The following is a 15,406-nucleotide window of genomic DNA, read 5'->3' as shown; positions in this document are numbered from 1 at the left end:
TTTGAAGGGTGTTTAACAGCAGGGCTAAGACAAAAGAAACTGGCAATTAGGTATATATTTAGCAGTCTTTCTGCAGGCATCTGGAGTTCATTTCAGCAATAATTCAAAAACACCAGGATACTTTCTGCCTCCTGCTGCTAAGTGAATGTAGGAGTAAAGCTGCTATTTTCACTGACAAGACATTTTGCTTGTGAAATTCTCCCACTTGTACATAATCACTGTTCTAGCAAATTACAACATAGAACACAACTCTCCATGAGTCAGGGGGAACATGATGCCTTCTCAGGTGATACAGAATTGTAAGGAGAAGGAAAGCAATCTCAAACCAAAAAATTAATATAAATTGTGCAAGGCCTTGGCTAATCTAATCAGGCTGGGTGAAGTAGTTATCTCAAGCTGTAAGGGAAGCTGGGTTTATATTTACCAGGTTAAGGCACCCAGCCAGGTAAATTCAGGTTCTTCCAAATTGCTCTAACTAGCTACTAGGATGCGATTTTCCTGAGTTTTTCGCTTCTTTTGAGTACTTTTATAATGACTTATATTGTCTGGGAGGTAAAAAACTGTGTTTCAGGGAAGTGTTGCTGACAAGTACTGCTCTCAAAAGGCAAGGACACAAGCAAACAGCCTTGGAGTTCATGTGATCTGTGAGGTCTCAGCATGCACATATTGCATACATGCACTGAGAAATGTAAAATAGTGCCTGAACATTGCAGATTTAAATGAAAGCCTGATTTAAGCGGGTTATAAAGAGCAGAGGTCATGTTCTGCATATGCTGTCCCCCAAATTCTCATCTAGGCAAATTTGGTATAATCCAGGTAGTCCGTATTATGCTGTTCTGTTCTTGATCTCTCCATACACTGTCAGTGTCCAGAGGATTATATCACATTAAAAGCTGTGTGGATGGACAGTCAACTACTTTGATTAGTTGGTATAGTCTTGTTTGATGTCAGTAGGTGCATCTTAACTGGATCTTCTGTTTGTTTTCTGTTTGGAAATATGCTGGGGAAAAAATGGAAAAAAATAACTCTCACTGTTAAAATTCAAAGCTGTTTTAGGTGTATGTCTCCACATCAACTGCAGTGTATGGCTGCTAAATGAGATTTTGGTGCCAATGTACCTCGTGTAAGTATGGGTCAGCCAATCCTCAGAACAACTTTGTTCCTTGCTATTCTTTCATTTTAAAAACTCATCTATGACTGTACACACAGTCTGGCTCATAGCTGATTTCTAGTTGCCTTTACATGGCAGTGAGTATCTGCATGAACCAGAAAAGCCTGGTGTGATTCTTTAGGAGTTACAACTAACTTCTGTTCACATGGTGAGCTGTAATGAACCCTAGTCACTTATTACCAGACTTTCAGTCATCTCGGCATGACTGGCGGAGTAGCTCCTCCTGAGTTCCATCATTGGTTGAGCACTAGTGTGGGACATAGCCACGTTGTTAATGTACACGCTGTGTTTCCACGTAGTGATACAATATTGCCAGTTTGCACTGTTCTTTCTTTTATCCTGGAAGCAGCTACTTTTTGAGCAAATAGGGCAGTGCAGAACCCCCATAAGTAGCAGCTGCTGCAAAAATTTGCTGATCCTCTCTTTTTCCTAGCTTTGTTCTTTAGCTGTTCTTTGACTGGGTTTGTGCAGCTCTTAACAAGCAGTGAAGTTGAATTGTCCTCTTTCATGCTAGTTTTCTTTCCTGGGACGTTTTCTCCTGATTGGCCCTTGGAGGATGTATATTGTGTGGGAAGACAGCATGTGGACCCCAGCAGAGTCACCCTGCTTCACTCCTCTGAACATACTGGTAAAACAGAAAGCTCCAACCTACCCTTAAAAGCACCCTACTGTGCCAAAGCAGTACGTAGGCAGTAGTTAAAGCAAGAGTCCTGGTCAGTTACTTGACATAGTAAGAATTCAAGTAGCCAGATGAATCCCAGCTGTCCAGACCTTGTCTGGACTCTGAATGAACACAGTTGTTTTGTGATGGTGTTAGTTATACTCTTGTTGGACTGTAAACCTTCCTAGCCCAGCTGGTATAATAAAATAACGTTCTAATTAATTAATTAATTCTCTTCTGACACTGTCTCAACCTCATTTTGCTCAGAATATTGTCTAAACCAGAGCACAATCATAAGTTGCTTGTAGCAGATACTGAAGGTATAAATTACGATTTTGATACTTGATTCCTGATGCTATTCATGCTGTCATTGAGTGGATGCTGTAGAACTAGCAAAAATTATCTATCTGATGTGCTTACATTTCAATCTGTAGCTTCAGCAGGCAACTTATAATCAATCAGTTTATCAAGAGCATTTAATAACAAGGTTTTGGCAAAATAACAGTAGTATATTCGAAGAACTCATAGACTTCAATTTATGGATTAAAAAGAAGGTTTAATTAACGAAGTCTCTATAAATTTACTCACAACTCTTGTCTTACTCTTTAGCAGAGCATATATAATGTTGTCATCCCATCTGCTTCTGACAAAACGTTATCAGATGTTATCCTTTCTAAGGCCTAGTTATTTTATTTCCTCAAATTGTTTACAGCATTTGTGAACTCAGGCCTCTGGAGTTTTATAAGAAGCAAAGATGAAATCTTTGGAGTACCAGGTTAATACTGTTCCAGCTATTTACAGGGAAGCTATAAGAAATGGAAAGGTTAGAGGTGTCATTCAGCATTGTGGGCTTGCAGTGTAAATAACAAAAAGTGGCATTTGCTCAGTGTTTCCATTTTTAAAATTTTCATGTGATCACAGCAGAAAAAAAATTATTTCATCAGACTTCTAAATCTGATTCTTATCCTCATTTTTAGTTTCTACAGACTGTACTCTGTGGCTATAATAATGCTTTCTGTTTTCAAGGATAGCCTATTCAGTTGGTCTTCTCACTTCTCCTTTTATTAAGAAAATGTCCTGTCTAAAACCTGTGCTCCAATTGGAAACAGGACAGATACCTGTGCAGTGGCACTTCTCTTGCTCAGAATTATTCTGCCAAGTGTAAATGTGTCAGGGCAAGGGAAGCAGCATGGGCATTTTTCTTGTGGCCAGACATCTTAGCCACTTTTAAATCAGCTCAGGTAGGTAGTTTGAACTTGTGCAAACGTTCTGCCTCTTCTCAGCCCCTTTTCTCTTAGAGGTATCTTTAGCACCAGGGTTTGCTGTTACTGGCACGTATTTTGTGGTGCTACAGAGTCAATACAAAAGCAGAACAATGCTACTGGTTCACTGCAAGTTTCTGCTGTATGCAGGATGCAAAAATCATAGCTCTACAAAAGCCCATGAGTAAGTTAACTTACAGCTTGAAATAGTAAATTACTTTTGAACACCATGATCAACAGCCATGGCGGAGCTGGCATCCCATTTGTGTTCAGCTAGAACAAGGTCACTGTGGCTGAGCACCTTGGGAGGAACCCAGCCCCCATGTAAGTGAGCACATTCTATAGGTTTCATCAGTGTTGTACAGTGGCAGAGTTTGACCCATAATATCTCTGAAAGTATAGATAACTATTAAGAAAATTGGATTAAACTGAAAACTGTTTAGGGATGATTTCACAGACATTGATGTGGCATATAGTTAAACACAACTGCACTTATTTTTAGTCAACAGAAAGGGGCATGAGGAGGGCTTTCTTATACTGATACTCTGTTTTGCCAAGACTGGAAACTATAGTTTACAACAAATGCTTTTCCTCTTTGGAGAATAACGTGAACTCCAGGCAAATGGATCTTGATATGTGTTCTCTGTTGCTCATATAAAAGTTTTATATGTGCCTGAAAATCTTCAGATTTGGAAATGTCATTCTTAGCATAACATAGTTCCTCAGTAGCTCTGAGTTATTATCATGGGCCTTTACACAAACATTTTGCCATAACACATTACTGATACAACATCTTGCTGAGTATAATTACACTCTGCTAGGAAATTTGAGTTGTCTCCATATCCTGGCATCTATTGAAGGACTCTTCTGAGGTTTGAGCTTGGATTGTGAAGGTGTCTATGACCTTGTATCTTTTTTCTATCCACAAGAGTGTAAATGCTACTATTCATACCAGTGTCTGCAGAATCAGCTCAGGGGCAGTAACTGCTGATGAGAAGGAATTGAGTGAAAAGCACAGCTGAAACCAGGACAGTGACAGCTTGATCAGAATGGTCTCTTCTACAGTACATCAAACATGAATAATTTCCTGCCTGCTCCATCATTTTAGTTAAGTAATTGGAAATCCTATTGATCTGCAAAGGGCTTAAAATAACACAGAATCAGTGGCAGGTCTGTAATTTCTGCAAATACGTATTGTTCCTGATTAGTGTTAGGACAGGAGCCACCCATCTCCACAGCAGCTGAGCATGTATTAGTACCATGTCAGGAAATCCTCTGATGTGGGGCTGCTGTGGGTGAGGAGAATGCCATGTGATGGCGACCTCACTGATAAAAATGAAGTGTGTGGATTTAATGTTGCTCTGAATACTGACTCAATAGTTTATGTGCTTTCTGTCACTGCATTTTGCAGAGATCTTTCGTCAGTTGTCTAAAAGAAGGAGGGTAATGAGCACCACCAACCAAACAATCTGATGAATCAGTCTGAGATGCTGTTGAAAGATCATCTCTCTCTCTCTCTCTCTGTCTCCCAGTCCTGCTTTCCCTGCTTCATTGCTTGCATGTGGGTGACTGGTTCATCTGACTCTTCTCGGTTCATAGTGGGTCTCATTGTATTGCCATGCACTGATACTCTGGAGGGCTGAAAATGTAAAACAGCAGGATCTGAAAAGGGAAACAAGCTTGTTCTCCCACTCAGCAAGATCCAAGAAGCAGAACAGTGATATAGACACAGCAGCTGGCCAAGCTGAAACTTAGATGAAACACCTGGCAGTATAGCCCTTTATGTACTGGATTTGCTAGAATTAAATATTTAGCTGCACTGCAGCTTGAAGACTCCAGTACATAGAGTGCTATAGACCAAAGCGTCCTCAATTTGATGACTGTTTTGTGTATCATTCCATACACTTCTCAGGTAAAAAGCTGTTTAACTCATTTGAAGTCTCATGCAGAAATATCTGTGTGTAAAGTCTGTTGTGTAGCACTGTCATTACAAGTAACTAGGACAGCCTGGGATAAGAAGTCCTATTAGGTTTCAATCAAGGTCTGAATCTCAGAGATAAATCTTGACCACTGATGAAATGTATCTGATTTATCATCCTGTGGCTGATCAACATGTGCACATACATGTGCTCTCACACTCCACTGCTCTTCATTTATTTGTGAATCTCAGTTTCATTTTTTTCTACCTGTCAGTTTTATGGCATCTGTTAAGGAAGTAGTCCACAGTGTTTTATAAACAAGCTAATTCTTACAGCATCTATATGTGGCCAACAAGGTGTGCCAATACTTTGTGTCCACCTTTAACAGAAAATGAAATGTGTAAAGAAATTTGAAAATTTCTTAGATCACATAAGTTAATACGACAGCTAAATCCACAGTTTAGAACTGCTGACTCTTTGTTGTTTGGTCATAATCACTTTTTACCACATATAATGAAGAATAAACTACTCTTTTGGGGGCAGAAGTAAGTGCAATTATTTGGGTTTTTAAAGGAAAAACTACAAAAAAGGCAGAAGCTTTGAAGCATTGCTGGTAGGAGTATTGTTGAGTTACTTGCACTAAATGGGATAATTAATGTAACTATGTAATTACATAAATGTAATTACCTATTTTCTCGGTAATGTATGCAGTATTGAAAGGTGGCCCAATACAGGTGGTTATGGTGCAATATAGAATACTGTTGTCTAATACACACTTAAAGGAGATAAAGACATTAATTCTGAGTTATTTAGACAAGCTGGTATCATATTGTGCTGTCCTTGGTCATATTTTGAGACTTCTGTCTATTGTGCTGTGTTAACGAAGTGACTTTAATTCAGCATGTTGCATGCACAGTGTGTTGGTCACTGGACAGTGCTGCAGAAGCTAAGGCAACTTGCAGTAGCACTAATTTCAGCTGCAATTTCTGCTCCCATTGGATGTGAAAATAGTGCCCATCATCCTGCTATGATCATTCTGATCTAATTTCTTGCTTGTCTGGAAGAATACCTACTCCTTTCACATGATCCTCCTTTTCACCTCTTTTCATCCTTCTCTGGGCCCTTTCAGAAGCAAACAGCACATTTTTGTCAGTTCTCACACAAATACAAATAAGCATTTTGCTCTTCCACCCATTCCTCTCTTTCTTTATATCTCTTCCTTCATCTCCAGGTTTTCCTTTCATCCTTGGTGCAAGACAAGGGATTGACTTGCCAAGAATTAGTAGCAGAAACCCAAGAGCCTGGACTTGGGCCCACTAAGTTGTGGGATGGGAGTGTTACCTTGATGAGTTACAATGTGGGTCTTTTACCTCTAGTCTCCCAAGTACTGCTTTGCTGGCTAGATAAAGAGTTACAGAGTAGAGGAAAAGCCTGTGTTACTGTTGATGTGTTGCAGGTGATTGTTCAGTAGTTGTTGAAAATGTGTTCATTTTGTTCTGAGTGTTTAATTAGAGTGGTAGTACAGTAAGTACAGGATTTTCTCTCCCAGTGGCTCAGATATTGTGGCAGCATTCCTAAATAAATACCACAGATTTCTGTAAGAGTAGATTGGATCTTAAGTGGTGAATTTATTTTTATTTGCTTTCATCAGCCATACTGCTTAATTCAATATTCTAAAACTGAGTGCTTCTCACAGCCAGGTGCACAACCCTCCTTGAGATGCATTTAACAAGGGAAGAATACCTTCCACGAGATTGTGTTGTGTTCTCCAGCTATCAAAATCTTCCAGGGGCTCAGAAAAAAAACAGTCCAGGAATTATTTTCAAAAGCAGAAGTGAACATTTAGTTTCAAATTGCAAAGATCTGAGAAATGCTGACAAAAGTTAGCAGAAAGGTAGAGCACTTGCAGCTTAAAGTAATTTTCCCCTGTGAGATCAAGTCCCACTGCTTCAAGTCAGATACCCAAGAATCAAAGTTTCCACCATTCATTATGAAAAGCTGGGATTTAACTACTGGAGAGCTTTGAAAAGTTCCAGCAAGCATGTTTACAGATTGAAGTGCTTTTCTGAGTATTTTAATCTAGGATTTATTTGTATATACATCTTATAGGCACTTCTTCCTCCATGTAATCCATTCTCATGCTGCTTTTTCCAGTCCCTATTATTTGTGTAGTTGATTAAAATGTTTCCATTGAATACTTGTAGCAGTGAAAATGATGGAAAGTGATCTAACCTGTCTTCCCTCCCCTCCTTCCTCAGTCTCTACAAATAGAATTTCTCTGTGTATTCTGACCAATAACCTTACAATTTTTCTCCCCATTTCAAACTTTTAATATGAAATAATTTATTTATTTGAGAGTTTGTTTTCTTACCTCCATTTTTCTCTGCATTTTTCTGTATTTTCCACTCATCTTCTGCTCTGTAGGTGTTTAGACATAGCCTTAGCTCCATGTGCACACCTAGCCTGCACATTAGACCACTGAACCCTCTTAGCTTTGCTGAGCAATTAATGAGATCCTTTATGCAGATTTAATGGAGAATTCCAGTCCTGTCCTTAGTTTGCCAGACATGAGCAAATTAGAAGGAAGTCTGCTTTTTCATTGAGGCTTATTTCCCCGTCTGATACACATTATGTGAGTCATTTGCACATGCAACTGCTTTTGGTACCAAAAGCATTCATTTTGGCCTTGCTGTCTTCCTGACTTCTGCAAGAGTGGGCCAACTGCATCTCTAATGCTGCTTTTTTTTTACTTGATTTCTGTGGAAGTCACCAGAGATGAATTTGGTCCAGTTAATTAAAATATAAACAGAAACCTGCAGAAGCTTCATTTACAATTTTCTAGCATATAAAATTTTAGACATAAACACAGGTGAGTATAAACAATGGTAACTTTATATACAGGAGTTGTTGATTTCAAGTTTGAATTTGATATAATGGTTAGAACTGCAGTAAGCACTGGTGAAGTAGAACAGTGCTGACTCCACCTCTGTTTTGATATGATGCGAGTGTCCCCTTGAACTGTAAAGTGGGGTGTTGCTGTGACACATAGAGCTACCACTGGTAAAACAAATTGTACAAAGCTGAGACTGAAGAGTTCTATCTGACAGAAGCGATAATATAATGGTGTTTTTGCAAACTGGAAAACGTTTTCTGGTATTCAGACCATAAACAGAAGACAGTGTAAAAACACAGCTGTATAGGAAGCTTATAAAACATCAAGTTCTCAATAAATTATGAAGCATATGTGCATTTCAGTGTAAGAAGGCAAAAATAAAAAGGTAGAAGTACTATGAAATACCCCTACAGTATTAAGGCCAGTGTATTAGAAATCACTGGTAGATTTTTGACCAATGGCATTACACACATAAATCATTACCACTAAATGTTGTATTCTGGATTTGTTGTCTGTACATATTTCATGTTAGTACTACTTGAACTGGTTTTATGTTGCTGGAAAGGATTGTAGCAAGTGTGATTGTTTGTTAAAAAGCTGAGACCAGTATGCATAACTTCTCCACTGAGTTCTGTGCTGCTCTGGAGCCGGTGCAGGATCCCGGTGCCTCCCCTTCCCGGCTGGCGCCCCGAGCCTGCGGTGTTGGCCGGGCTAAACGCGCCATCTAGTGACTGGCAGGGAGGGTTTATGTAAACCAAGGACAGAAGAACAGAAAGCCAGTGGAGTTTTTAATGAATTTCTGTATCAGCAGGGAAAATGGATGAAGGTTGACAAACCCTTATATTGCCTTCTTTTTCTCCCGTTCCATAACAGCCATTCCTAGATCATTATTTGTTTTTAAAAATGCCATTGTTTCTATTGTGTGTTCTCCACTCTGCTCTCAGGCTGTTTGCTAAGATACAGATTGAAATTATCTGCTGTGGCAGAGTATTTGGGCAGAAAGTTAGTGCTGTATTCACAAAGCTTCAGAAAGCATTATAACATCAGTTCACTGCCTGCATCTGAAATGCTGATTCACAAAAATTTGGTTCAAATGTCTAGAATTGCCTGAATTTCTTAGAATCATAGAATGATATGGGTTGCAGAGGATCTTTAAATGTCATCTAGCCCAACCCCCCTGCAATGATCAGAGACATCTTCATCCAGATCAGGTTGCTCCAACCTGACCTTGAATGTTTCCAGGGATGGGGAGTCTACAATCTCTCTGAGCAATCTGTTCCAGTGTTTTACCACCCTCATTCTAAAAATCCTTTTCTCTATATCTAGTCTGAATCTACCCTCTTTTAGCTTAAAACCATTAGTCATTGTTTTATCTCAACAGGCCCTATAAGCCCCCTTTAATTATCAAAAGGCTGCAATAAGGTCTCCTGTCCCTCACTGCCCCATTGTTCACCTGTCCTATATGTAACTGCAAAGTCTCACTCTTGGTTGTACATAAGTGGCATGCAAATCGGATTTTGTGCAATAATTGGCTAATATGGGGGCACCAAACCCCTACTAGAGGCAGTTGAGATGGAATAACTTTATTTAAAAAACATGTAATACAGTAATTTTTGTTTTCAATCAGGGAAGGAGTTGTTTGAGTCAACCAGCACCTGCTAGCTGGATAGATGAAGAAAAGAAATGCACACTGAGGATCTTTGTTTTCTATATGCAGTGTTTACAAATTAAGTTAAATATTGAAAGCAACATTTTGATGTTGTTTCTCTCTGGAGACACCCGTGTGATTCAGATCAAGTCACTATTACTTTGGAAACCAACTGCCCTTGTGGATCCCATCTAATCAAGTACTTGTCATCTTGATTTAAAAATAACTTCTTTGAGACTGTTGGCTTAAGGAAAGTGTTATTATTTTTTTTTTTTCTTCTAGGATATTAAATACAACGTTGTTTGAACTGTATGAAGCTCTGGGCAATTTTCCTGCCTTGTGGGTCTTCAATGTGCTGCTTATAGTTCTTCAAATTCTGCACTGTTTCTGGTCTTACCTAATCATAAAGGCAGCCTACAAAGCTATTTCAAAGGGCAAGGTAAGACAACACGGTTTCATGATTTTAAATTTTTCAATATCAATAGAGGTCATTTTATGTTTGTTTGTTTTTTTCCCCTAATCCATAACACACTACTGAAGACACATCTTGTTTTAGGTAAACTCCTTTCCTGGAAACCTCTTCCCACTCCTAATGATTGTCAGATAAGTGAATAATACTCTGTATAGTGATTGTATTTATATGTGCTTCCACACTTCTTTTTTACAACATGGTACACTGCACTAAGCGACATTAGGGAAATCAGATTAAAAAACCCCAACAAATAAACAGCTTTCTTGGGGCCTCCAGTTCTGTTTTTCTTCTTTATAGTAGTTGTTAGCAAAATGTTCATTTCACAGCTGGAAGTGATAGCAATAATAATGCAGAATGAAATTCTGCTGCTTTTGCTAGTGGCAAAGTTACATATCTTCTGGGTTTTGGTGTTAATGAGGAATTGCAAAGAGCTATGTATTTTCTTTCTAGTATTCCCAGAGCAAGACTGTTGGGGCTAAAATTGAGTGTCTTGCTGCCACTGGTACATTTGACAGGAAGATGTCACTCCCAGAAATGCCCACTTCATTACAGTTGCTGTGCAGATGCAGTGCTCACATGTAGATGGCAGAACTAATGCCTACAGGTCATGTAAAGTCAGAGCACTTTGCCCTTAAAGAGCACAGCGCATTGATGTGACTGACCCCAAAGTGAATGAGACTGTTCTCCAGAAAATTGCTTTCTATGAATGTACTGGAGAGCTCAGCCATGCACTGGCAGAGCCCAGAATCTGCCACTCACTCTGTGAAAGTCAGTGCATTCACAAGCTGTATTTTGCCTGGAAGCCACGCTTTAGTCTCCTCTGCTTTTAGCAATTACTAGCCTCAGCTGTCCTGTCTGTATTATACCAGTGACTTCAAAGAGTGCTTCCTACTCTTTCTTACTCTGCTTGTTTATCCTTCTTCTTGTGCTGTGCTGGAAGGCTGGGAAGTGGAACCCCTTGCAGGTAAGTTTCTTTAAGTTTACTATGCAAAACATGTATTCTGACAACACTGATGTTTGTGTTTTGGGTTGGTTTGTTTTAATTTGTAGTTTCTGCTTGGTATTTATCCATTGTTTGTATTTATATATTTAAGTAAAGACTATCTTTAAAGGCCATTTTTACTTCTTGGCTGTGCATCATCTAAAACCATTCAATTCCACTACTATCTGTAGTATCTGGGTGCTATTATGCTGCAACCTTTTTTACACACATACATATACATATGTATGTATGTGTGTGTATATATATACACACACATACATACATCTCAGCAGGATAAGCAGCTGTTCTGTCAGCATTCAGGACACACACTTGAGACTGTAAATCCTTTGCCTTGTAGTTCTAACAATTGCTCAGGAGAAAGCTGAGATTGTACAAGAGCAGAGTTAGACACTTGCAGTAACACAGTGACCAGGTTAGAGATGGATATGTATGACACAATACAGAGGATTCATCTTCCTTCAAATCTTAGCTTACTTCCTCACTTGCAATGCCTTTCTTTCTATTTCTGCAATAAAAAATAGAACTATTTTCACAACACATTACAGATATCTTACAGAAGATCTTCATCCTTAATTGTTATTTTATTTTTGTAGTATTAATATCCACCTTTGGAACAGCTCAGCTGATACAGCAATCAATTATCATTAAATTTTTAATGTAATCCTGGTCATCTATTTCTTACTCACTTCTGTGCTTAGGAGTGTTCTAAACCTATGTATATATATATATATTTATATTCTAGACTCCTTCTGTGGAAATTACTCCAGTGTGTTCTTTTGGGTATAAACCAAAGAAACTAAATACTGTAAGATGTGTTGCATTCATACTGGGTTTTAAGTGCAAAGACTCTGCTATGTTGCTGCATTTTAAAAATAAAGAGAGCAGATGACATGTTTAACAGAACTGGCTACAGCACAGAATCTTCTTTTAATTTTTTGGCTTTGGGGCAGGACCCTAGCAAAAGAATTGGCAGTGACTCTATTTAAAGAGAATTTAAGATGATGCAGAATTTTTCAGTTATCTGGTCTGTCATCACATTGATCCCAGATGCTTAGTACCCTGTGCTGATGCCATTCTCTTCTGTCTGATGAGAGTGTAATTCTAAGTGTATTTCTGTACCCCCACCAGCTGTAATATAAAAGTCCCTTTATATGAAAGACACTGGAGTAACCTATTAATTGAAGCTATGTAAGTATGGAATCAAATTTCTGACCTCAGCTGAAGTCCAGTTTCACAGGTGTCAGAATTGTGGGCTTGCTAGACACTGACATTAAAAACTTAACTTATTGGGAGCTATATGGGAACTGTTCTTTTTTTCACTGGTTCCAAGCAGAACAGTGTCACTCAGGTACTGTGATACTGCAAGGGCAACACTGGGAGCCCCAAAGGCAAATGGCTCTTTCTGAGATGAGAGTGGAATTGTCATGAAGACTTTCCAGAGGAGAGAAGGATTGCTGCAAGCAAAAAATTACACACAGTGACCCTGTTCTTTAAGTGTTTTTAGTTCTTCAGGGAAAAGACTCACCATGCATTTTGCCCCCTTTTATATCCATTTGCTGTAGTAAAGTCAGCTGTAATTGCCCGACTGTGGCAACCAGCACACCATGGATCAATCTTGAAGAAACTGGGATGCTCAGCTGTACAAACAGGAGTAGAAGCAGGCATGAAAATGGCATCCATAGAGCTGCATGCAGGTTAAACTTCAGACCTTGTTCTGTTGATGCTTTTTTTTTGTACTACATCTGGTGGACTCTTGATAGTTTTGGAGATTTTCAAGATTTTTCAAAGAAGTCAGCTGAAAATTAGCAGGAAATCCCTAGCAACTAAGTCCATCTGTTTCTGAAACAACTTTGCAGTGACACAATGGGGCACACAGTTCAACTGTGATTCCTATGTTAGGGACCAAACTGGGCAATGTCCACATTTTGCAAGCGCCATTCTCACCACTTGTCTGAAGTCAGAGACTGGAGTTACCTGGCGTGGTGAGTTATGTTACAAGCAGTACTCCTGTCTCCTCCTGCAAGCACACAGCACTGTCCCCTGGAGCCATGTGGTCTCCTGTGAGTTGGGAGATAAGGGGCAGGAAGTTGAACATTTTGTATTACCAGGTCAAAGAGCAGCACTCCAAATGAAGGACAGGAAATAAAGTTGTAGTTAGTAGGAGAGCAGAGGGACTTAGCCTAGGGTGAACTTGGGAACTTGGATTGTTGTTTACTTCAGTCTGTGCAAAACCCTTTGCCTTGCGCACTTGGCCATGCTACCTTCAGTGCACCAGTGCTGAGTTCTCACCCTGCCTTTGCACATGGCATATGTACGCACAGACATCTGTGTTTGAAGTGAGTGCAGGCAGGCAAAGGCAGAGAAGTGTGCCAGAGCTGAGATTGCCTTCAAAGCTCAGATTGAAAAAATGTTGATTCTCTGATTCTCTTGAACCAAAAAGCTGCGTTGTTTCCTTACAGTCACCTACTGCTTATTTCTTTTCCACATTCTACAGGTAGCAAAGGATGCCCGAAGTGATGTTGAGTCAAGCTCAGATGAGGAAGAAACAGTACCTCGCTCAAAGGCCCCGCACAGCGCTATCGCCACAAATGGGACCAGCGGTGCCAATGGGACAAATGGGTATCTTACTGGTGCCACTTGCTCAGAGGAGCATTAATCCTTCAGTTCAATCATGAGACACGAACAGAATGAACTGTTTGCTACTGAAAGTAAATTATAAGTTGTGAATGCGGTTTATTCATGTATTTCAGCATCAGAAAAAGTTAGGAGTATCAAAGCATTCTGATAGCGCACTGCCATACTTCCTGTTTGTGAATGAAGACAGCACACCATTCTGTATACGTAGGCATGCTGTATGTGTATGTAACTGACACAATGGGAGCAGTATTTTCACTTGTACTGTCTGAAATATTATTTATTTTTTATTCTTTTGGGAATTTCTGGACAAAAGGGAATATCCATTCTCAAACCTCGTGTCTTGGATTCTTGGTGATGGAGAGCATCATGCTCAGATCTCTTCTGTCCATCCCTGTTGCTTTTGCTGAATCTGCTATAAGTAATAGTTGCTCGATTTGTTACTTACAGTAAGATAGAACATAGCTTTATAGATTTTAGATCTGCTTCAGATACTTTTGCTATCTTTGTGTTTTAAAGTGCTGGTTTTGAAATCACATATCAAATCACACTTACTGATCCTCCAACACAATTTGGGAAAAAATGTGGTAATTGTGGGATATTATTTTAGTGTAATTTAAAATTCAGTTTGGTGGTTAACTGCATTAGAAGTAGATTTGATTTGTTGTGCAAATACCCAAAAGCATTGTTGTCGGCACTTAGGATAAATTCATTCTTATTTTTTTTTGGCCTCTCAATTTTTGACCTCTACAGATTTTAGCTTTTTGCAGAGATTCCATGTAAAAAGGTGTTTCTTCAAATGCACCATTAACTCCTGAAATTGTTCTTGCACGTTCACCTGATTGAGAGCAGGGGTGTAATGGAAAAAAACAACAGATGAAAAGTTCATTGCTTCCTCGGACACAGCTCAGTCTAGGTATTGTTCTCAAAATTATTGCTACTTCCTTGGCAGGGTGAAGAGGGAGAAGGCAGAATGTCATACATTACTAGAATTAGTTAATTTTAAATGTGTGAGAACTTGAGCAAAATTCACTTAGTATAATTCATAGCAACCTTTGAATGCTCAGCAGTATTTCATCACCTCTACAAATAAAACTAAGGTCATCTGTAAAATAATTTTGTATTCCTTCTTCATCCAAGATTTACAAATAGTGTCCAAAAGAAGACAAAGCAACACCCTAAGTAAACATCTTCTTAAACATTATATACATACTTCTTCCAGTCTCTAGATCAAAGTTTGATGTAGGATGCTAAGGATCATACAGTTCTTGCAGGACACTCTTCTGTGATTTGTGACAGCACTGCCAAAAGTAGGCAGGGTTCTTGGGTAACACTCTATGCAACCTGCTGTTCAACAGTATTGTGTGCACGCAGAACCAATGTGCTTATAGACCAAAGACTCACATATATATATACACACACATATACATACATACACACACACACATACATAGGTATGTGTGTGTGTGTGTGTATATATATATATTTAAAAGAAAAAGGTTTTAATAAAAAGGAAGGAACAAACCAGGAAAAAATCTTAAGTGTGTCTTCTGTATACAAAGGGGTTGGAGTGCTGTGTTCAGCTGGAAACCTGAGCCATGAAGTAATTTCTGGTTCCTTCCACCTATGCAAATAGTAAAATATAGATGGTTTCTGATGCTATGAAATATGTTTAAAGACTCTATTTTATACAGACTTCATTTAAGAAAGTTGTGTTGTCACTTCTTTCTTTTGGAAACTGAG

At 39.0% G+C, this 15,406-nt stretch overlaps 1 protein-coding gene across 1 annotated transcript in view; it reads left to right on the top strand.

Moving 5' to 3' along the window:
* The window catches only part of CERS6 (ceramide synthase 6), a gene marked incomplete at both ends in the record, with an annotated part of 106,500 nt that extends 92,815 nt beyond the window's left edge, over positions 1 to 13,685 (top strand). The window contains 3 exons of the mRNA XM_082285057.1: positions 9,837 to 9,993; positions 10,967 to 10,990; positions 13,524 to 13,685. Of these exons, the coding sequence (XP_082141183.1) occupies positions 9,837 to 9,993; positions 10,967 to 10,990; positions 13,524 to 13,685 (343 nt within the window). The remainder of the gene's footprint in view (positions 1 to 9,836; positions 9,994 to 10,966; positions 10,991 to 13,523) is intronic.
* Positions 13,686 to 15,406: the final 1,721 nt, after the last annotated feature.

This window comes from Coloeus monedula, assembly GCF_965178545.1.
Source record: "Coloeus monedula genome assembly, chromosome: 7".
Lineage (NCBI taxonomy): Eukaryota > Metazoa > Chordata > Aves > Passeriformes > Corvidae > Coloeus > Coloeus monedula.
This window is presented reverse-complemented; position numbering and strand designations above follow the sequence as displayed.